Source organism: Heptranchias perlo, chromosome 1 (assembly GCF_035084215.1).
Source record: "Heptranchias perlo isolate sHepPer1 chromosome 1, sHepPer1.hap1, whole genome shotgun sequence".
Classification (NCBI taxonomy): Eukaryota; Metazoa; Chordata; class Chondrichthyes; order Hexanchiformes; family Hexanchidae; genus Heptranchias; species Heptranchias perlo.
In genome coordinates this window covers 113,686,217-113,709,059 of record NC_090325.1, presented here as the reverse complement: position 1 = coordinate 113,709,059, position 22,843 = coordinate 113,686,217, and the positions used below count along the sequence as shown (strand labels likewise).

General features: G+C 42.3%; 1 protein-coding gene across 1 annotated transcript in view; it reads left to right on the top strand.

Moving 5' to 3' along the window:
* The first annotated feature begins 3,407 nt into the window (after positions 1–3,407).
* The window catches only part of LOC137325104 (stearoyl-CoA desaturase 5-like), a 104,808-nt gene continuing 85,372 nt past the window's right edge, over positions 3,408–22,843 (top strand). The window contains exons 1-2 of the mRNA XM_067989826.1: positions 3,408–3,857; positions 11,197–11,327. Coding sequence (XP_067845927.1) covers positions 3,632–3,857; positions 11,197–11,327 — 357 coding nt within the window. The 5' untranslated portion in view covers positions 3,408–3,631. The remainder of the gene's footprint in view (positions 3,858–11,196; positions 11,328–22,843) is intronic.

The following is a 22,843-nucleotide window of genomic DNA, read 5'->3' as shown; positions in this document are numbered from 1 at the left end:
CATATGTTATAAATATTTGTACCGGTAAATATTTGACTGAGGGAAAGTTCAATGTGGCAGGTCAAACTAACTACTGATTTGATTGGCCATTTCCTGAGTTGCCAGTTTGGAATTGGTATTTTTTGTTACATGTTAGTTCAGAATTGGAAGCTTCCAAAAAATTGTTCCTCACTGCTTGTGTTTCTAGCTGCTTTTCTCACTTTTCATTCATATGTTCCCTGAGTCTTCAGCTTTGATTTGCTGTTGTTTCATGAATATGAGATTTGAACCAATTAGGTCCAAGAAATCTGCAAATATACAGTCGTGGTGCCTGAGGTATGATGTGTTGGACAAAATGTGGTGTTGCTCTGGGGTGTCAGACTTTATTTTTTTTTGCAAGGGGAGGAGTTATTGGGGCATGACAAGTGGGGGAAGGTGGAAAGAAGTTTGTAAGAGATCTTCCAAAGATAACAAGGTAAGTGTTTTTGATTGGAAACTTACCAGCTGCAGCTAGATAACTAAATAAATCCTTCTCATATACCATACATATAAATAAAAACATTTCTACATGTAATGGGGTGAGGGATCAACTATTTACCTTTACTGTTTATCTGTTTACAGTATGGCTTTTATAAGGGAGGGGCAAGAAATACATTTGGGCAGAAATTGCTTGGAGCGGTGAATCGGCACTCCTCGCCACTCCATAGATTTATACTAACTCACAAACTTACCGTGGCCTTTTCTTCGGGCACTTCCTCGAATAGGAAGCGGAGAAGAGCCCAGCGTCAGTTCAAGCAAAGCTAGGGCCCTAGGAGAATTGAGAGGAGCGATCTCTCCCCTCGACCAATCAGAACACAAGCTGCGTTCACTGTGTCTGCAGGCTTGGAGCTTTAAACCAGGAAGTGAAAGGTACAACATTAAAATCTTTGTAAAAGCAGTTATAGACAGTGAAAGAAAGAGGGTAAGAAATAATTTAATTAAATAAAAGAGACAGAAGGGAAAAGTAATTTTTTTTTTAATAACCAAAAACTATTAAAATAAGGAGTAATAAGATTCCACATTTTTAGAAGTTAATTTTTAGTTGTTTGACAGTCATTAAGACTTACTGTTAAAACCTAGTTTAAACCTGGTATTTTAAGCGTACCTGTTTTGTGGCGATATTACTTACTTTCCAATGGGGTAGATGAGCAAGTTGGCGCTGATTCAATGATTTCACTGATTGCAGCCGGTGATATACCTTTAGTTCAAAGCTGTCATATCGCCAGCGAACCAGTAGGAGCAAGTTCCAGATTTCCGCGTTTCACTGTGCGAACCCCAGAACTTGCTCCTCCATTTCACCACTAACGGTGAGTGCTGTTGAGCTCACCGTTATTTCTGCAAGCAATTTCTGCCCCATTCTTTTTTTTTAAATAGCCTTTTGAGACTGGTGGAAATGCGGTAGGCAAGACTTATGCCTGCTGCGTTACCCTGCAACTGACCTCATCCCAATTCCTGGAGGATGGGGTCATTGAAACCTTTGGGGTGGACACCCATGCCAGAAGTGGCAGATCAATTACTCTGTTTCATCCTTTGATGGGGCCTTCAGCAAGCCCACAATGGAACCCATGCCTGCTCTCAGCAGGCATAGGTCATGCTGGTTCTATCAGGAGTGAACTAGGCAGAACTCTCAGGGTAGCCCAGGCACACCTCCAGATATTCCCACAAAATTGCTCTGTGACATTACGAAGAGCAGTCCTGAGAAGCGTTCCCCAACCCCAGCACAATTTCTCCATTTGTCTTCAATGTGCGTGGAAATCTGGCCCGAATTGCATCCCCACCCAACGATATTGCGTAACAGTTCCCCATCCCCCCTCACCCCTCAAATGATTTCAAGAATTTCTACCTTTTTAAATTCTGGATATTTATTCAGACCCCTCCTCCCAAACTTGCACAATGGTATAATATTATCAGAACTTACTCCTTGTTTATATGAACAATTGTTTTCGGATTGCTCAATATAAGCATAAATAAAAAAGGACTACTGTTGTAAGCATTTAGAATACATTATGGAACACAAAGATACCACTTTGAAATTTGGCATTGTTTAAAGTTTCATTTGACAAATATGTGACATGCTGTAAACAACCTCCTTAATATAGTAACCTAGATTTTTTTTCCAGAAAACTTACCGTAGAAAAAGTTGAAGAGTCCATGCTTTAGTCTATTTTTGATGTTTAATGCAAAAGAAACATAATTGCAGCTACTTTTACTATTGCAAATATGGTTTACCTGGGTGTTTTCGTTCTTAGTAATTTTCCATTGATGCACTAAAGTGGAGGATGGATTGGAGCTTACAAACTACAAGTACTGGCATGCTTTGTGTATGGCCAGTCTTGCTGTCAATCATAGCATTTTCTAGAAGTTGTGAACACAGCTGTATGTGAGAAACTATAGCCTGCTAGCTTGAGTCTTTTCAACTCAGTGTTAGATCTGAGAAGCTTCATGAAGCCAAGGCTCAGACTTAGACATAGGCACAGACCTTCAACAGAAAACATTGTAACAGGCATTTGAAACATAATAAATGCTATAAAAGTGTAAGAAAATGTAATCATTTTCTTAATAACTTTTATGATTTTTATTATGTTACAAATTTTATTTCCATTAGTAAGTTCTCCGGTTAATGCTGAAACCAAGATGGCAACCAAAAGGCATTTCAACAAAATAATTGGAGCAATTTGTTTGGTTCCCCTTCTCCATTCTTTTAGCTGGCTGTGATCTGGTTGTTTTGGTGCAGTGATCTGGTTTCTGTGATCTGTTTGTTTTGTTGCCGTGATCTGATTGTTTTGGTGTTGTGATCTGATTGTTTTGTTGCTGTGATCTGGTTTCTGTGATCTGTTTGTTTTGTTGTGATCTGGTTGTTGTGATCTGGTTGCTGTGATCTGGTTGTTTTGGTTGCTGTGATCTGGTTGTTTTGGTTGCTGTGATCTGGTTGCTGTGATATGATTGTTTTGGTTGTTGTGATCTGGATGATCTGGTTGCTGTGATCTGGATGCTGTGATCTGGTTGCTGTGATCTGATTGTTTTGGTTGCTGTGATCTGGATGATCTGGTTGCTGTGATCTGGATGATCTGGTTGCTGTGATCTGATTGTTTTGGTTGCTGTGATCTGGATGCTGTGATCTGATTGTTTTGGTTGCTGTGATCTGGATGATCTGGATGCTGTGATCTGATTGTTTTGGTTGCTGTGATCTGGATGCTGTGATCTGATTGTTTTGGTTGCTGTGATCTGGATGATCTGGATGCTGTGATCTGATTGTTTTGGTTGCTGTGATCTGGATGATCTGGATGTGTTTTTTTTGGTGAAGGTGTTGCTGCAGTCAGTCCCTACAGGATGAGCCTCTCTGAAGCAGGTGCTCTGATTGGCTGGCTGCTGCCTCAGGCTGCCCTGCTGGAGAGGGTTGCTCACTGGTGCAAGATGCCCGCGCTGCCGGTGATCGCTGCTCTCCTCTCCCGGTGATCGCTCCTCTCTCTCCTCTCCCGGTGATCGCTCCTCTCCATCGCGCACTTGCAGGTTTTTGGAAGGAGAAGATCGGCATTGATAAAGCGGCCGGCCAGCGATCGAAGCGACTGTTGTCCCGGGTTTACTCAGCCGGCGATACTGAAAGGTGGTGAACATGGAGAACGAGGACAAAATCGAGGGTGAGGAGGAGGAGGAGGTGGAGGTGGTGGAGGAGCCGGCTGAAGGAGCCCACAGGGCGGATGCGGACAACAGGCAGCCGGGAGCCAGGCTTAAGCTGAAAATGGTCTGGAGAAACGTCGCCCTGATGAGCCTGCTGCACCTCGGCGCCGCGTACTCCCTCTGCCTCCTCCCGCAAGCTCACCCGCTAACATGGCTGTGGGGTAAGTTGCGATGTGTCCGCACTGATTGCGCAGCTCCTTCCATCCACTCTTCTTTTAAAAAAAAAACCCCCAAAGGAGCGGGACTGTCAACCCAATGACTTGGGTTCGCAGCAGAATTTGTTTAAAAAAGACCCCCATGAGTGAGGGGGGGAAAATGCGACATTTGCATTGAAAGGGGGCAGGTTGTGATATTGTGGTTTGTGTTATTCCAGGGCAGGCACGGCCACCGCCTGGGGCTCCAGGGTTTCACATGAAGCCCTCTCTATTCGACAGTGCAGGCGGCGCGGATTCGCCTCAGTGAATGAATAAATAAAGCAGCAAAGATGAGTGATTATTAGTCACAATAAATTAATCTTCTGGGATATCTTGATGAGCACCGATGCCGTTCATTATAGGAGCACAGACATATATAATCAGACCCCACAGTGCAGGCTGTAAAGAGTCTCCAATGGTTCAGGGAGATTATATTCACAGAATGACGCATCATGTTTGATTCCCATACAGTAGGTGTCAATGTCTGGGCAGGGAATAGGGACACATTAGTCCTTCGTACGGTACCATGTGAATAATTGAACGGCTGTTACTCAGTTAAGTGTTCTTGGTGCTATTACTTCCGTCCCCTGCAAAAGGTGGACACTGAATATCTGTGACGCCCTTTCAATCCGAGGTCGTTAACTAGTTTCAGGTCTCCCGCTATACCAGTCACCTGAAAAATCGTGATTTTTTTTTTCTGAGCAAAGGGGTATAAAATTAGAGGTGATGTTTTAAAAGAGATTTCAATTAACTTTCTGTTACGTCCATCCTCTTGCTATAATCTCCCCAGGGAATCACATTGTGGTCAAATTATTTGGACATACTTCGGGCAGAAAGGGTTTGGGTTGATCTGTAATAGAATTATCTTGGATTTCTTTCATTCGTCCGTTTTTGTCCTTTCTGTAAATTAGACATTCGAGTAATCAATAATTCAGTCTGGGCTTACTATTTACCAATTATGATCAAAAAGAGTTCCATGTTGTATGAGGCCATTACAATCATATCCTATCTTGAAAAGGAAAGTATATATTTATGTTTGTTTATTATGTGGTTATTATGTATGATCTGTTGAAACAACCCTAACCTCAAAAGTTCCAAATATATTCTTCAAGAATAAGTAAAAAGTTTTAATTTAATATTGTTAAGGGTCTACAAACAAAACATCTCCTGGCCCTCCGAACAAAACAAAAAACACTCCCGATTTAGTGCTATCATGTTGAATTCTAGGCACACAAAGTTGGAATGTGCACATAAGATGCACTGAGATTGATTTATGATCTATTGAAATATGGCTTTTATAGATAAACCCTTAATCTTAAAATGAGGAAATGAACCCAGGTTCCATGGTACAGATGTAATTGTAAATAAATCAGTTTGCTACAGATTGTAAACCATTTGGATATCCATGGAAATTGTGAAGATTACTGTGGCTACAAGATTATGTTCATCGATTCCAAAAGACTTTCATAAAGAATCCATTAAAATTTATTGTAGTAGTACTATTAAAAGTATTAAGGATTGGCATAAGCAATTTGGATATGCAGCAAATCTACCAAGATTTACTGTGTGTAGTATTAAGATTAATACAGATTGGATCTAAACAAGTTGGACATACATGGGTGCATTAGAGTTGTTATTGTACCAGTATTAAGATTAATATAGATGATTGCTAAAGAATCTAGGTATACACAGAAGCTGTTAAGGTTATTGAGGAAAGGAAAATTCATGTAGCAAAATATGGCCCAAAAAGCCCAGTTTGGTGTTGACAGGTTTTCTACCAATAATAGTTGTTTTGTTTTTGACAATAGTGAATGTACAATTCATCTTCACAAAAAAAAATTATAGCTTCCTGTGTAATGAATCCAAATGCTGTGAGATGCTATATTGTGTGCAGTGGCACTACTTTGGATGAACTGTCCACCAATGATGCAATGGCAAAGCTATCACTGCTGAAAACACAATTGAGAGTAGCAATTTTTGGTAAACAAAAAAAAAATCAAAATTCCAATATTGTCCATATAATATAACTAGTACATAGCTGTCAAGTTATTTACAAGCAGAACTCCAGGCTCTGAGTTTAGCTGGCACACTGCTCAGAGCTTCTCTTCAATAGTTTATGACATCATAGGAACCCCTCAGTTAGTCCACCACTGTGTAATATACTGACGGTCACTCAGTATCCTTCAGGACATTTAATTTTTAATCACTGAAGACAGATACAACTGAGAACACCAACCTGAAACAGTGGTTGATCTATAATGCTTGACTGTTTGGATCCAAGGCCTGGGTAAATAATATAACAATTTATTTCTAGAATGCATTATTTAGGAGGTATACCACATGGCTTTACAGTTGACTGATAATTCAAAGTCATTGTTTGCACTAAAAATAAATTATTCAATAATTTATATTAAGCAATGTTGATAACACAGCAAAGTGGGAATTTAATGCTTAAAATGTGGATTATTAGTTCAAAGTTGCTTAATTCAAATTATCTAAGAGCAGACTGTATATAGCAAGGAGGGACCTCATTTAACAAATTACGCACTTTTTTGTCTGTTAATCAAGAAGCCATAAAAATATGTTAGAGGGCACCTGATATTTCAGATAGTTATAATGAGAAACTACTCTACTTGCCTACAGGGCTTGAACTCATGGCTTTACTACTTGTGCGGTTAGTGGGTTGCTTTGATTTTCTTATACTCGTTTTGCTTGGTATTCAAGCTTTATCTGATCCAGCTCTTAACTGACTGCTATGTTGCCCAAGGTCACTTTTCAGAGGCCCAATCCTGGTATACATTGATCCAAAGTTCAATAGAAGGGTGCAGCATTATGCAAGAAATGTGTCCCTCCATTATTCCATATCTTTGTAGTTCACAGTATTCAAAGTTTAAAATGTGTCTGTCCTTGCACCATTTGGAAAGATGGCAACAGCTGCAGTCACCATTTTTTACCATAACTAAAACCAGATAAAGGCAGGGAATGGATATGATCAGAGGTTGCATCCTGATATGTGTTGATCAAAATTAATTGAAAATCTTAGTAATTTTAAAAACAATCGCCTCTACTCATTGGATACAGAAGTAAATGGGAAAATGGGCATATATTTTAAAAATCAGCCTTCCCTTTTACATTTTAGAAATTTCTAGACATTCCACTCAAAAACTAGACACATTCAAAATGAGACCGGTGACAATAGCTTTTATCTTATACACAAAGTCAGATCAGGGGTTTACACAGATAAACCTGAGTGGAATAAGTTTGTGTCTAATGTGTGAAATTGTACACAAAATTTCTGTTTCTCCTGCGTGGAACATGTACTTAGATATAACCAATTTGAAAAGTTTAGTTTGATCATTTAATCATTTGCACGCGGGAAGAATGTTGCATTGACGGTGAGGTGGGGTAAGTGGCAGTTTGTCTTGATTTTGCACTTGGTGCACCAACCATAGGGGGTATGTGGACTCCTGTCCATAAAAGTGTATTGCAAGGGCAACATGACTAGCCCAGAATTGGTACATGCAGGCTTTTGCAATCTGCATGTGTAAATGGGGGCAAAAGTAGTCATGTATGTACACAAATTACAAAAGCCCTCAATTGTAATGATGACAGTTCTGCGGATTTGAACAGTGGAACCCTTTATAGTGAATTCACATATAGTGAAACTTTGATAATAGTGAAAAGATTCCAACTCGTTATTTACCAAGTAATTCAGTGGAGTGATGGTTCTGTTATGAAAATATAGGTAAAATCTGGGTGCTGATCTTCCATTGTTTAGCCCATAACAAGCATTGTGTCATAACCAATCAATAGAAGCAGTGTCTCCAGTCATAAATCATTCTCCAAGCCTGATTTTCTTAATTAAACTCCTTAATAAAAAGTGTATATTGAAGTTCAGCTACACATCTTAGGATTACCAAATGTTTTTCTTCCAATGCCGTCTGCTTCAAATCAGACTGACATTCTGGAGAGGCAGAGTATAGAAAACTTGCTTTAAAGAGGACATTCTCTGAATCAATGCAAAGAGCAGAGCAAATTCAAGCTGAGCTGAATGCCCGAAGTTACTGAACATGAACTTGTGCCCCATGTTGTAAACTGTCAGTAAGTGATGCTCAAATCAGCCAGCCCTGATATTGTAAAACTTCTGACATAGTGGCCTGGAACTTCCTGGAAATTTTCAGCGTGAGAGCGGCGTGCACCATTTTTTTTCTGAGGAAATTCCTGCGCAACTGACTTGCGCTGGTTTTTAAGCTGAAACACATCGTTGTGTGCGAAATCCCTCGATTGCTTGCGCTGCTTCCGAGATACATCTGCCAAAACTCTCTGTCGCTCATTTACGTACCTCAAACAGCCCATGCAAAAGCATGGCTCATGTGAATTTCCTGAATTTATGCCAATAGTGCGCTGACTTAGATTTATGCCCAAAGATTTAGGCGCAGCACAGCCGGAAGTCACCAGATATCGGCATAACTGAGATTTTTGGAGTTTGATTGCAATTTTCATTGTGATTTTTTTTTCTTTGACTTTGTCTTACTGAGACTTGCATTATTCCTGACAAAAGTGCTGTCAGTCTCAGTGCACCTGAATTTTTTTTTTGACTACTGCACCATCTCCCCACCACCCCTCCCCTGCTCTCACCCCGCAAGTGTTCAGGACTAAGCAGCTGGAATGGCCTTCCCAATGAGCATGTTGCTGCTCTGCATAATAATGGTAGAGGAAGAGGAGCAGCAGAGGCAAAAGGCTCAGAGTAAGGCACCATGGCAGAAGGCAGCAGCCCACTCAATATTACCCAATTGCTGGTCCTGCATTTGTGCTTGTTTCATGCGGGTTTTTACATTCCATGTAGGCAAATGAACTCTGCAGGAAATTTGGACATAAAGTCCGGTTGGCAAGATTGGTGTAGAAACCAGTGTAAATTTTGGTGTACTTACCGTGTAATTGTGATCCAGGAAATTCCAGACCAGTGTAATTGTATTATAGCAAACTGTGTTTCACTATGTAAACATTTCATTGTTCTCTCATTGATGAGGTATCTAATAGATGGTTACAGTAAGAACCCAACACTGTCTGAGGTCTGATGTACACATTATTGAGCGTGAATTAGGCTTGCCATTGGTTTCACTCAATCTAAGCTTTGACTTTTGTAATCAAAATTAGCAAAACATATTTTGTTTTTTTCCCACCAATTTGTGTCTCCTCCCTGAAGGCCAAAATTTACCATAAGGTTTTTATTTAAAATTGTAAACCTCACCACCCCCCCACCCCACCAATTTATTTGATTTGGGAGGGGGGAGATTTTAAGTGGAAACTATTCATATCACCACAGGGAGGGAGGAGGAACTGGAGGGTGAATTATCTTGGGCTGTACTTGCACAGATGCACCTCTACTAGCTGCCAATTACAGAATGGCACTGTCAGATCCACATGCTTGGCCTTTTAACCAGGCAATGACATGCATACAGAGGGTGCAAAAGATGGCGTTAAACGTACATTTTAAAAAGCAGGAAAAATATCCTGTCATCCCTAAATGCAAAAGTATTGGGGCAGAAATTGCTTGGAGTGGCGAACCAATAGTGCTCGCCGTTCCATAGATTTATACTAACCCACTAACTTCGGGCACTTCCTTGAATAGGACGTGGAGAAGAGCCCAGTGTTAGTTCAAGCGAAGTGAGAACCTGTGGGAGAAGTGAGAGGATCACTCTCTCTTTCTTTTCCCTTGACCGATCAGATTGCAGTATTTTTGACAAGCTGCGTTCGCAGTCTCTGCAGGCTTCCCACATGAAAACCAGGAAGTGAAAGGCACAACATTAAAATCATTATAAAAACAGTTATAGAAAATGAAAATAAAGAGAGGGTAAGAAATAATTGAATTAAATAAAAGAGATAGGAAAAGTTTTTTAAAAATAATTTTTAATTTAATTTTTTGTTTAAATGACCAAAAACTATTAAAATATGGAGTAATGCGACTCCACATTTTAAAAAGTTAATTTTTAGTTGTTTGGCAGTCACTAAGACTTACCGGGGTTTTAAAACTTAGTTTAGACCTGGTATTTTTAAGCGTACCTGTTTTGTGGCGATATTAGTTACTTTCCAGCTAGGCAGATGAGCAAGTTGGCGCTTTTTCAATGATTTCACTGATTGCAGCCAGCGATATCCCTTTAATTCGAAGCTGTCATGTCACCGGAGAACCAGCAGGAGCAAATTCTGGATTTCCGCATTTCACTGCGCTGTTGAGCTCACCGTTACTTTGCAAGCGAGTTCTGCTCCATTTTAATGTGTTGTTAACAATAAGATTGTAATTCTTAGCTGGACAGCTCCTGGAACATGTCTCCTTGTGCTAGACACATCGGGGAGGGGTGGGGGGGGGGGCGGTGTTGGTGAAATTCAACTTCAGTGGTAGCATGAAACAGACTCCTATTGAATCGGCAGCCCATTTTACACTGCGCCCGACTTTTTTTTTCCATTGAAGCTGGGTGTAAAACGGACTCTCGATTTGCCATCGTCCGTTTAACGCTCCTTCCTGAGACCAGTTTCACTCCATCGTCAGCTAATGAGCTACATTCAGCCATTTGAAGGAGTACCTCATCAACAATTTCTGGATCCCAGTATTTTCAAAATTGTCCTCTGTTATTTCACTGGATCTTTTAAAAGATACTTTAAAAATAAATATTTTGAGATTTCTTGCCAATATCTCATGAGTTTCAAAGTTTATATCGGTGGGGTATCCTCTAGCATCAGAATGCACTGATTAGTATTATTAAAGTGAATTCAGTGTCGTGGGGGGGACAGGAGATGCAAATGCTGGAAATCTAAAATAAAAACAGAAAATGCTGGAAATGCACAGCAGGTGAGGCAGCATCTGTAATGACAAAAGACAGGTTAATATTTCAGGTGTAGACCTTTTGACACAACACTTGAAACATTAACCTCTTTTTCTTTTCAGGTGCTAACTGACGTGCTGTGTTTTTCCAATGTTTTTTATTTTTATTTTGGTGACCTGAACCTATATTTCTTGTCCAGACTTTTTCCCTGTTTGCAATATAGTTCTGACCCTACCACCATCTCAGTAACTCTCTTTACTCACGTGGCAATTATCTCTCGGGGCCACAGATGCTTCTGTTTGCTTAACACAGTATGCTAGTGCAGAGGTTACGAAGTGAGGGAACAATTACTTTGGTAAAAGGGACGAATGACTGTGAAGGTATAGAAATCACTCCCATCACTGGCCTTGTTTTGCTGCACCAGACAGCAATGCAGAAAGTGATGTGCCATGGTACTAATCCCAGGCTATTGTGTTTTTCCACAGCTTATCTTTGTTTCATAGTAACGGCTCTCGGAGTGACAGCTGGTGCGCACCGTTTATGGAGCCACCGATCTTACAAAGCAAAACTGCCTCTGCGGATGTTCCTGGCTGCTGCCAACTCCATGGCTTTTCAGGTGATTTTTATGACTATCAAATATGTTTTGAAACTAGCACTTATGTCTTATTCAGTGGGCTGTGCATTTATTTATTTGCATATTGATTGCGCTGAAATTAGCAGAGGTGTCAATAACCAGGGGGCGTAGATTTAAAGTAACTGGTAGAAGGATGAGAGGGGAGTTGAGGAGAATTTTTTTCACCCAGAGGGTGGTGGGCGTCTGAACTCACTGCCTGAAAGGGTAGTAGAGGCAGAAACCCTCATCGCATTTAAAAAGTACTTGTATATGCACTTGTAGTGCCATAACCTGCAAGGATACGGACCAAGAGCTGGAAAGTGGAATTAGGCTGGATAGCTTTTTTTCGGCCAGCGCAGACATAATGGGCTGAATGGCCTCCTTCTGTGAAATAAATTTCTATGATTCTATGAAATTAATTTGAGGTTGTCAACAATAGAATTCAAGCTTTATAAAATAGATTTTGTTCCAATTTAATTGGTGAGTGAAATATACATTTTCACTGAGTTTGTTTTGTATTTTTATTGATATTCAAGTTTGAATAGGGTTTAATATCTGAGAGCTGCAGACTGTGAAATGCAACTAAAAGATAACCTTTAACCTATACAGGATGCTGCAAGCTGTGAATCTGAGACATATTAACACTCCTACCCCATGGTGATGGAATAAGATCAGCTGTGAACACATTTTTCTTTAAGATATATAGAGGATATATAACAAAGGCATGGGATCCAGTTTATATCCCACATGAGACCGGACTTAATAAGCAGTGAGTCACAGTTAATGCTGTGAGTGGGATATAAGTTGTATATAATGGCTGTTCATTACAGTCTTTGTTTATAGCACACTAGCTGAAGAATTGAAATGATAAAATTTAGAGGCAGAAGTGATGAATGTCACATGAACTGTATTGCAGACTGCTTTCGGTGGCGTCACTGACAACTGCTTTGTTCTCGACTGGGATGTTAGCTCCATGAAACGTGACTATTTTGTACCCATGGCTTGAACACCATGTGAGGTATAATTATAGAATGCTCTGAGGTAGAGCTATTTGTGAAATTACGGTTTAGGGACTGTCATGAGGAGGAGAACTCAGACCTTTTTTTAACCATTATGTCATTCAGTAGTTTGCTCACAAACAGAATGCTCTGCTTGTTTGTGACCACAGGCAGCGCATCATGACCTCTTCCCACTAGTGACAAAGGTGTCGCCTGGAGGGCTTTCTGCTCCGCTGGGGGGAACGGGATCTCCTTCCTCCTGTCCACCGCTTGGACGAAGGCTTCCAACGCGACATCGGAGAACCTGAAGGCCCGATTTGCGGGTCTTGGAGCCATTTCTTTCTTCAGAAATGATTCTTAATGTCAGTAGCCAGAGCGCCTGCCCCCCAGGGACCACGTGAACAAGCACACGCAGTGAGCGCCTGCCTCCCAGGGACCACGTGAACAAGCACACGCAGTGAGCGCCTGCCCCCCAGGGACCACGTGAACAAGCACACGCAGTGAGCGCTTGCCCCCCAGGGACCACGTGAACAAGCACACGCAGTGAGCGCCTGCCCCCTGCGCGCCCATTTTCGGGTGTGATCGAGTTTCTAGGCCCGAGTGTCAATGTCTAGTTGGCAGTAATTTGCAATGTTACAGTTAGAGTACAATGCTCCATAACACAGCTGCACACTGGGCAGAGCATCCCGTTTCATACACAACAGTATGTAGTCCTGGGTCACTCATGGACCTACATATTAAAGTTAATACAATAAAATGCTATACACTGAATATTCAGTCCCACTCATTTAAAAAAATTGTTTTATAGGTTATTGCTTTGTGTAAACATTCTGGTCAACTGTTTGTTTACTGGTAGCTAGAGGGAACTGTGATGGTGAAGGGCAATTTTTAGTTTTCAATTTTAAAAATGTGCAAAGAAGGATCTGACTTATTGTAAGTTCTTTAGTGGTTGTGGACCATCACACACATATCTGTGATCAGCGGGCAGATATACTGATATGAGGCTGTGATTTTCCCATACAATGAGCGAGGTGAGCAAGTGCAGAGCAGAGGCAAGCTGCTTTACTGCCGGGAGAAAGGGATAAAATAACCAGGTGAGGCACGCCTGCTGGTCTCACATAACTCTTAATTGCCCATTTTAAATCAGTATTGGCAGAGACCTATCTGCAGAATACACAGAATGGTAAAGGCCGAACTAATGATAGGGAAATAAAGAAACTCTGTCTCAGGCCTTAACAAATTGCCCTAAGTTTTAAAAAAAAATTGTGTAGTCCATAAAATAACATGCACTTCTCTAAATCACAAGCACAATCTTGTGTTAAGCAGTTAATGATGTTGGCATAATATCGGTTTTGAGTTCTTGAGGAGGAAAGACTAGAGAAACCTGGGCTTTTCAGCTCAGAAAGGAGGTTACATTGAGTCCACAGCACTGAAACAGGTCATTCGGCCAAACTGATCTATGTCAGCATTTAAACTCCACACAAGCCTCCTCCCTCTCTACTTCATCTAACCCGATCAGCATACCCTTCTATTCCTTTCTCTTTCGTGTGCTTATCTAACTTCCCCTTAAATGTATCTGTGTTATTTGCCTCGACTACTCCTTGTGGTAGCGCATTCCATATTCTTACCACTTTTTGGGTAAAGAAGTTTCTCCTGAATTCCCTATTTGATTTATTAGTGACTATCTTATATTGATCACCTCTAGTTTTGGACTCCCCCACAAATGGAAACATTTTATCTATGTCTACCCCATCAAGCCCTTTCGTTATCTTAAAGACCTCCATCAGGTCACCCCTCAGCCTTCGCTTTTCTAGGGAAAAAAAGCCTTAGTCTTTCCTGATAAGTATATCCTCTCAGTTCTGTTATCATCCTTGTCAATCTTTTTTGCATCTTCTCCAATGCCTCTAAATCCTTTTTATAATATGAAGACCAGAACTGTGCACCATACTCCAAGCGTGGTCTAACCAAGGCTATATTCGGGTTTAACATAACTTCTCTTCTTTTCAATTCTATCCCTCTAGAAATGAACCCCAGTATTTGGTTTGCCTTTTTTATGACCTTATTAATCTGCGTCACTACTTTTAGTGATTTGTGTATCTGTATCCGTGGATCCCTTTGCTCCTCTCCACCCATTGTTATCCAAGCAATATGTTTTTTTTTATTCGTTCATGGGATGTGGGCAACGCTGGCAAGGCCAACATTTATTGCCCATTCCTAATTGCCCTCGAGAAGGTGGTGGTGAGCCGCCTTCTTGAACCGCTGCAGTTCGTGTGATGAAGGTTCTCCCACAGTGCTGTTAGGTAGGGAGTTCCGGAATTTTGACCCAGCAACGATGAAGGAACAGCGATATATTTCCAAGTCGGGATGGTGTGTGACTTGGAGGGGAACGTGCAGGTGGTGTTGTTCCCATGTGCCTGCTGCTCTTGTCCTTCTAGGTGGTAGAGGTCGCGGGTTTGGGAGCTGCTGTCGAAGAAGCCTTGGCGAGTTGCTGCAATGCATCCTGTGGATGGTACACACTGCAGCCACTGTGCGCCGGTGATGAAGGGAGTGAATGTTTAGGGCGATGGATGGAGTGCCAATCAAGTGGGCTGCTTTGTCCTGGATGGTGTCGAGCTTCTTGAGTGTTGTTGGAGCTGCACTCATCCAGGCAAGTGGAGAGTATTCCATCACACTCCTGACTTGTGCCTTGTAGATGGTGGAAAGGCTTTAGGGAGTCAGGAGATGAGTCACTCACCGCAGAATACCCAGCCTCTGACTTGCTCTTGTAGCCACAGTATTTGTGGCTGGTCCAGTTTAGTTTCTGGTCAATGGAGACCCCCAGGATGTTGATGGTGGGGGATTCGGCGATGGTAATGCTGTTGAATGTCATGGGGAGGTGGTTAGACTCTCTCTTGTTGGAGATGGTCATTGCCTGGCACTTGTCTGACGTGAATGTTACTTGCCACTTATGAGCCCAAGCCTGGATGTTGTCCAGGTCTTGCTGCATGTGGGCACGGACTGCTTCATTATCCGAGGGGTTGCAAATGGAACTAAACACTCTGCAAGCATCAGCAAACATCCCCATTTCTGACCTTATGGGGGGATGGAGGGAAGGTCATTGATGAAGCAGCTGAAGATGGTTGGGCCTAGGACACTGCCCTGAGGAACTCCTGCAGCAATGTCTTGGGGCTGAGATGATTGGCTTCCAACAACCACTACCATCTTCCTTTGTGCCAGGTATGACTCCAGCCACTGGAGAGTTTTCCCCCTGATTCCCATTGACTTCAATTTTACTAGGGCTCCTTGGTGCCACACTCGGTTAAATGCTGCCTTGATGTGAAGGGCAGTCACTCTTCCCTCACCTCTGGAATTTAGCTCTTTAGTCCATGTTTGGACCAAGGCTGTAATGAGGTCTGGAGCTGACTGGTCCTGGCAGAACCCAAACTGAGCATCGGTGAGCAGGTTATTGGTAAGTGAGTGCCGCTTGATAGCACTATAGACGACACCTTCCATCACTTTGCTGATGATTGAGAGTAGACTGATGGGCGTTAATTGGCCGGTTTGGATTTGTCCTGTCTTTTGTGGACAGGACGTACCTGGGCAATTTTCTACATTGTTGGGTAGATGCCAGTGTTGTAGCTGTACTGGAACAGTTTGGCTGGAGGCACGGCTAGTTCTAGAGCACTAGTCTTCAGAACTACAGCCGGGATGTTGTCGGGGCCCATAGTTTTTGCTGTATCCAGTGCACTCCGCCATTTCTTGATATCATGTGGAGTGAATCAAATTGGCTGAAGATTTGCTTCTGACATGGTGGGGATATCGGGAGGAGGCTGAGATGGATCATCCACTCGGCACTTCTGGCTGAAGATGATTGCAAATGCTGTGGCCTCCTTATTCTTAACAAAATGCAGCACCTCACACTATCATAGTAGGTACAGCACAAGAGGTGGCCATTCGGCCCAATGTGCCTGTGCTGGCTCTTTTTAAAGAGCGATCCAATTAGTCCTGCACTCTGCTGTTTCCCCATAGCCCTTTAAATTTTTTCCCTTCAAATATTTATCCAGTTCCCTTTTGAAAGTTACTATTGAATCTGCTTCTACCACCCTTTCAGGCAGTGCCTTCTTCATGATTACAACTCGTTGTGTAAAAAAATGTTTTCTCATATTGCTTCTGACTCTTTTGCCGATCACCTTGAATCTGTGTCCTCTGGTTACCGACCCTTCTGCCACTGGAAACAGTTTCTCCTTATTTACTGTAACAAAACCGTTGACGATTTTCAACACCTCCTATCAAATCTCCTCTTAACCTTCTCTGTTCTAAGAACAAAAACCTTGGCTTTTCCAATCTCTGCACATAACTGAAATCCTCATCCCGTATACTATTCTAGTGAATCTTTTCTGCAGCCTCTCTAGGCCTTGACATCCTTCTTAAAGTGTGGTGTGCAGAATTGAACACAGTAGATCTTATGCTGCAGCTATACAAAGCCCTGGTTAGACACTACTGTGTTCAGTGCTGGACACCGCACCTTAGGAAGGATATATTGGCCTTGGAGGGAGTGCCTGGCACTTTTCTGGCACGAATGTTACTTGCCACTTATGAGCCCAAGCCTGGATGTTGTCCAGGTCTTGCTGCATGCGGGCTAGGACTGCTTCATTATCTGAGCGGTTGCGAATGGAACTGAATACTGTGCAATCATCAGCGAACATCCCCATTTCTGACCTTATGATGGAGGGAAGGTCATTGATGAAGCAGCTGAAGATGGTTGTGCCTAAGACACTGCCTTGAGGAACTCCTGCATCAATGTCCGGGGGCTGAGGTGATTGGCCTCCAACAACCACTACCATCTTCCTTTGTGCTAGGTATGACTCCAGCCACTGGAGAGTTTTCCCCCTGATTCCCATTGATTTCAATTTTATTGGGGCTCCTTGGTGCCACACTCTGTCAAATGCTGCCTTGATGTCCAGGGCAGTCACTCTCACCTCACCTCTGGAATTCAGCTCTTTTTTCCATGTTTGGACCAAGGCTGTGATGAGGTCTGGAGCCGAGTGGTTCTGGCGGAACCCAAACTGAGCATCGGTGAGCAGGTTATTGGTGAGTAAGTGCCGCTTGATAGCACTGTCGATGACACCTTCCATCACTTTGCTGATGATTGAGAGTAGACTGATGGGGCGGTAATTGGCCGGATTGGATTGTCCTGCTTTTTGTGGTCCACATTGTTTACTACATTTCCGAATTTTGTGTTGTCTGCAGACTTTGAGATTATACCCTGTATACCCAAGTCCAGGTCATTAATAATCAAAAAGAGCAGTGGTCCTGGGAACACCACTGTATACTTCCCTCCAGTCTGAAAAACAACTGTTCACCACTACTCTCTGCTTTCTGTCCCTTAGCCAATTTTGTATCCATGCTGCCACTGTTCCTTTAATTCCATGGGCTTTAATTTTGCTAACAAGTCTATTATATGGTACTTTATCAAATGCCTTTTGAAAGTCCATCTACACCACATCAACCGCACTACCCTCATCAACCCTCACTGTTACTTCATCAAAGAACTTAATCATGTTAGTCAAACTCGATTTTCCTTTAACAAATTTGTGCTGACTTTCATCTATTAACCACTGCAATTTCCACCCTTACTTCCCTCAGTAACCTAGAATGCATCCCATCTGGCCTGAGTGACTTTTCTACTTTGAGTACTGCCAATCTTTTAAGTGCCTCCTCTTTATTTTTATCCTATCCAATATTGCAACTACCTCCTCTTTTACTGCTACATTGGCAGCATCCTCTCTCGTGAAGACGGATGCGAAGTATTCATTTAGTACCTCAGCCATGCCCTCTGCCTCCACAAGAAGATCTCCTTTTTTATCCCTAATCGGTCCAACCCCTCCTTTGACTACCCTTTTACTATTTATATCTTTATAAAAGACTTTTGGGTTCCCTTTTAAGTTAGCTGCTAGCTGCTAATCTATTCTCATACTCTCTTTTTGTCCTCCTTCCCTTTTTTAGATCGCCTCTGAACTTTTTGTATTCAACCTGGTTCTCTACTGTATTATGAACCTTACATTTTCATAAGCCTTCTTTTTCTATTTCATTTTAATCTCTATATCTTTAGTCATCCAGGGAGCTCTAGCATTGGATGCCCTTCCTTTCTCTCTTGTAGGAATGTGTCTACTCTGTATGCGAACCATCTCCCCCTTGAAGGCCTCCCATTGTTCATTTACTGTTTTCCCAGCCAATTTCTTATTCCAATCCACCTGGGCAATATCTCTTTTTAACTCACTGAAATTCGCCGTCCTCCAGTTGAGTATTTTCACATTTGATTGTTTATTGTCCTTTTCCATAACTATTCTGAACCTAATTCTATTATGATCACTGTTCCCTAATTGCTCCCCCACTGATACACGCTCCACCTGCCCACTTCATTCCACAGAACTAGATTCATCACTGTTTCCTTCCTGGTTGCGCTGGAAACACACTGTTCAAAAACTGAACAGTCTACTCTTTCTGTTACTTTTTCAATGAATTCATTAAGGTTGATCAAGCATGACTTTCCCTTCTGAAATCCGTGCTGCCTACTCTTTATTATATTTTCGTTTTCTAGATGTTTTTCTGTTACATCTTTGAGTAAGAATTTCATTATCTTTCCTGTCACCAACGTTAAGCTAACAGGTCTATAGTTCCCTGGACTGTTTCTAAAATCCCTTTTAAATATAGGAATAACATTAGCTGTCTGCCAGTCCTCTAGCACTATTCCCTTTTCTGATGACTTTTTATACACATGTAATAGTGCCTCTGCTATCTCTTCATTATTTTTTTACTATGCGCTGATGCAATCCATCTGGACCAGGAGTTTTATCCTCTCTAACTTTGATTAGTTTATCAATTATTTCCCCCCCCTTTTCAATCTTAAATGTCTTTATATCTTTTTGGATCTCCTTTTCTAATGTCATACCCACCTTGTTAGTCTCCCTGGTATATACTGAGGCAAAGTAACTATTCACTATTTCTGCCATTGAGCTGTCATTACTTGTGAGTTTATCTTGTACATCCCTTAGTGGCCCTATCCCTATCCTGATTTTTCATTTGTTATTTATGTGTCTATAAAATACTTTACAATTTCTTTTTTATGTTGCTTAATAATTTAATATCGTAGTTCCTCTTTGCTTTCCTAATTGTTTTTTTGACATCCTTGTGGGATCTTTTATGTCCACCGGAGAGGGTAGACGGGGTCTTGGTTTAACGTCTCATCTGAAAGACGACACCTCTGACAGTGCAGCACTCCCTCAGTACTACACTGGAGTGTCAGCCTAGATTTTGTGTTCAAGTCTTTGCACAATCTTGTGTTATGCAGTTAACGATGTTGGCATTATATCGGTTTTGAGTTCTTGACGAAGAAAGGCTAGGGAAACTTGGGTTTTCAGCTCAGAAAGATGGTGATCTTATAGAAGTATACAAGATTGTCAAGGTTATAGAACAAGTTCATCCAGAATATTACTTCAAATTAAATTGTGATAGTAGAACTAGAGGAATCAAGTTCAAACAAATAAAACATCATTTTAGGACTGAAGGCAGGAAATTCTTCCCACTGCAAAGAGCGATTAACACGTGGAATAAACTTCCAGATAGAGTAATGTTAGCAAAACCCCTGTAATTATTTAAGAATCAATTGGATGCTACAATGGTGATGTTGGGATCTCTGGATGGATGAATGACGACGGGTCGACTAGCCTTCTTCATCTGTAATTATCTTGTGATCTTGCATTTAGTTGGCAACCTGATTGGTTGGTTTGTATTTTATGAAGTTGACCTGAAATGTTCCTGTAGGGACCTGATATTGGGTTGATCCAATTTGAATATATTTTCATTTGGAAGTCTCACTGCTCTGTAAACTGCCTGCCGACAGATCATATGCTCTGAGATAACGCAGACATGCATGAGTACATGCACTTTTGGATTTTTCTAGCATGCCATCTAGTGTTGTGCTCTTGTTTTATAGAGATACGGGAGTAGAGTTTTCGCAGGGGTTATCCCGATCTCCTGCCGTAACATTGATGGAAGATCGTGTGCAGCAAAAATGCCGGCATAGCCAAATTGGGCCGAAAGGCCTGTTTCTGAGCTGTAGACTCTATGTAACTCTATGTAAACTGTAATGTCGAATCTATATAAAACCTTAAGACCATGGTTGGAGGCAGTAGAGAGGATACAGCGCAGATTCGCGAGGATGCTGCCTGGTATAAGAAAATACAAATACAAAGAAAGACTTGGAAAAATTAGGGCTGTTTTTGTTAAAACAGAGGAGTTTAAAAATTATGATGGAATGGGACAGAGTAGATAGAAACAGACTGTTTCAGTGATTGAGGAGTCTAGAACAAGGGGACATAGATACAAGATTAACTGTAAGTGATTTAGGACAGAGAGCAAGTGAAAGTTTTTTTTTTACACAGAAGGTTGTGAGGCTGTGGAATCGACTACTCAAATTAGACTTTGAAGCAGAGACCATGGGGGATTTTTAACCCCCCAAGATGGGCGGGATTGGGGTTAAAAATGCAAATGCGTCCTCTTCCTGTTTTAACGGAGGCAGTTTGGGGGGGGCGGGTGATTAACCCACTCTCCAGAGGCACCTTTAACGTAGCAAAACATCCCAAGCACTTCACAGGAGTGTTTTCAAACAAAATTTGACACCGAGCCACAAAGAGATATTAGGACATGTGACCAAAAGCTTGATCAAAGAGGTAAGTTTTAAGGAGCATCTTAAAAGAGGCGAGAGAGGTAGAGAGGTTTAGGGAGGGAATTCCAGAGCTTAGGGCCTAGGCAGCTGAAGGCACGGGGATGTGCAAAAGGCAAGAATTGGAGGAGTGCAGAGATCTTGGAGGATTTTAGGGCTGGAGGAGGTTGCAGAGGTAGGGAGGGGCAAGGCCATAAAGGAATTTGAAAACAAGGATGAGAATTTTAAAATCGAGACATCGCTGGACCGTGAGCCAATGTAGGTCAGTGAGCACAGGGGTGATGGGTGAACGGGACTTGGTGTGAGTTAGGATACAGGCAGCAGAGCTTTGGATGAGCTCAAGTTTATGGAGGGTGGAAGATGGGAGGCCGGCCAGGAGAGCATTGGAATAGTCAAGTCTGGAGGTAACAAAGACATAGCTGAGGTTTTCAGCAGCAGATGAGCTGAGCTGAGGCGGGACGGAGACGCGCAATGTTATGGAAATGGAAGTAGGCAGTCTTGGTGAGGAAGTGGATATGTGGTCGGAAGCTCATCTCGGTCAAATAGGACAGCAAGGTTATGAACAGTCTGGTTCAACCTCAGACAGTGACCAGGGAGAGGGATGGAGTTGGTGGCTAGGGAACAGAGTTTGTGGCGGGGACCGAAGACAATGGCTTCAGTCTTCCCAATATTTAGTTGGAGGAAATTTTTGCTCATCGGACAAGCAGTGTGACAAATCAGAGACAGTGGAGGGATTGAGAGAGGTGGTGGTGAGGTAAAACTGGGTGTCATCAACGTACATGTGGAATCTGATGTTATGTTTTCGGATGAGGGGCAGCATGTAGATGAGAAATAGAAATGGGCCAAGGATAGATCCTTGGGGGACTGGTAACAGTGTAGGAGCGGGAAGAGAAGCCATTGCAGGTGATTGTCTGGCTACGACTGGATAGATAAGAATGGAACCAGGTGAGCGCAGTCCCACCCAGCTGGACAATGGAGGAAAGGCATTGGAGGAGGATGGTGTGGTCAATCCTGTCAAAGGCTGCAGACAAGTCAAGGGGGATAAGGAAAAAGAGTTTACCATAGTCACACAGGAGGCCGTCTCTCCCCCCGGCCGCCGCCTCTTCCCCCCCCCCCCCCGCCAACCCCACCGCCAAATGTTTGAGTCTGTGGACTTCAGACTTAAGAGATGGGAACTGTACCAAACGATTGGCTGGAATGGAAGACACTGAGTTATTTTATACGGAGTAGGAAATATAAGGTAGAACGAAGGAGACTGTTAAGCTAGTTGACAGAGGCACCAGTGTGATAACAAATAGAGAGCTGAAGGAAAAGGAATTGGGAATTAGAGAGTGCGATGATGAGTGAGCTAAGAGGAAGTTTCCTACAGGGCAAAGGGTCAGTGTAGTGGGATTGGAGGTGGGAAGGAGGAGTTAGATGATGAAGGGAACAGGGAAGTAATCAGAAGTGTCAAGGATTGAAACTTTGGAGTTGGTGAGGCCTTGCTTCATAGCAAATTTAAGGGGTTGTTGTGGGTGGTGACTGAGAGAGGCACGTTGCAGAGGTCAAACTTATGGGGTGAGAGACAGGTGGGAATGGGAGCTTGAGTGACAGAAACTGATGCAGGGAAAAGACAGAAGATGAAGTGGGAGCGGTGTGGCATGGGAGGCAGCCTGCAGGGAGGTACAAGGATCTGAGGTCTGGAGCAGTGGCCAATATGTGCACGAGCAGACACAGTGATAGTAGTTTTAGATTACCTGTAAAAATGTAGAAGAAACTAAATATGGCTAAAGGAATCCTTTAAACAGAGGCTTCGAAAGTGGCAATCAGGAATTGGG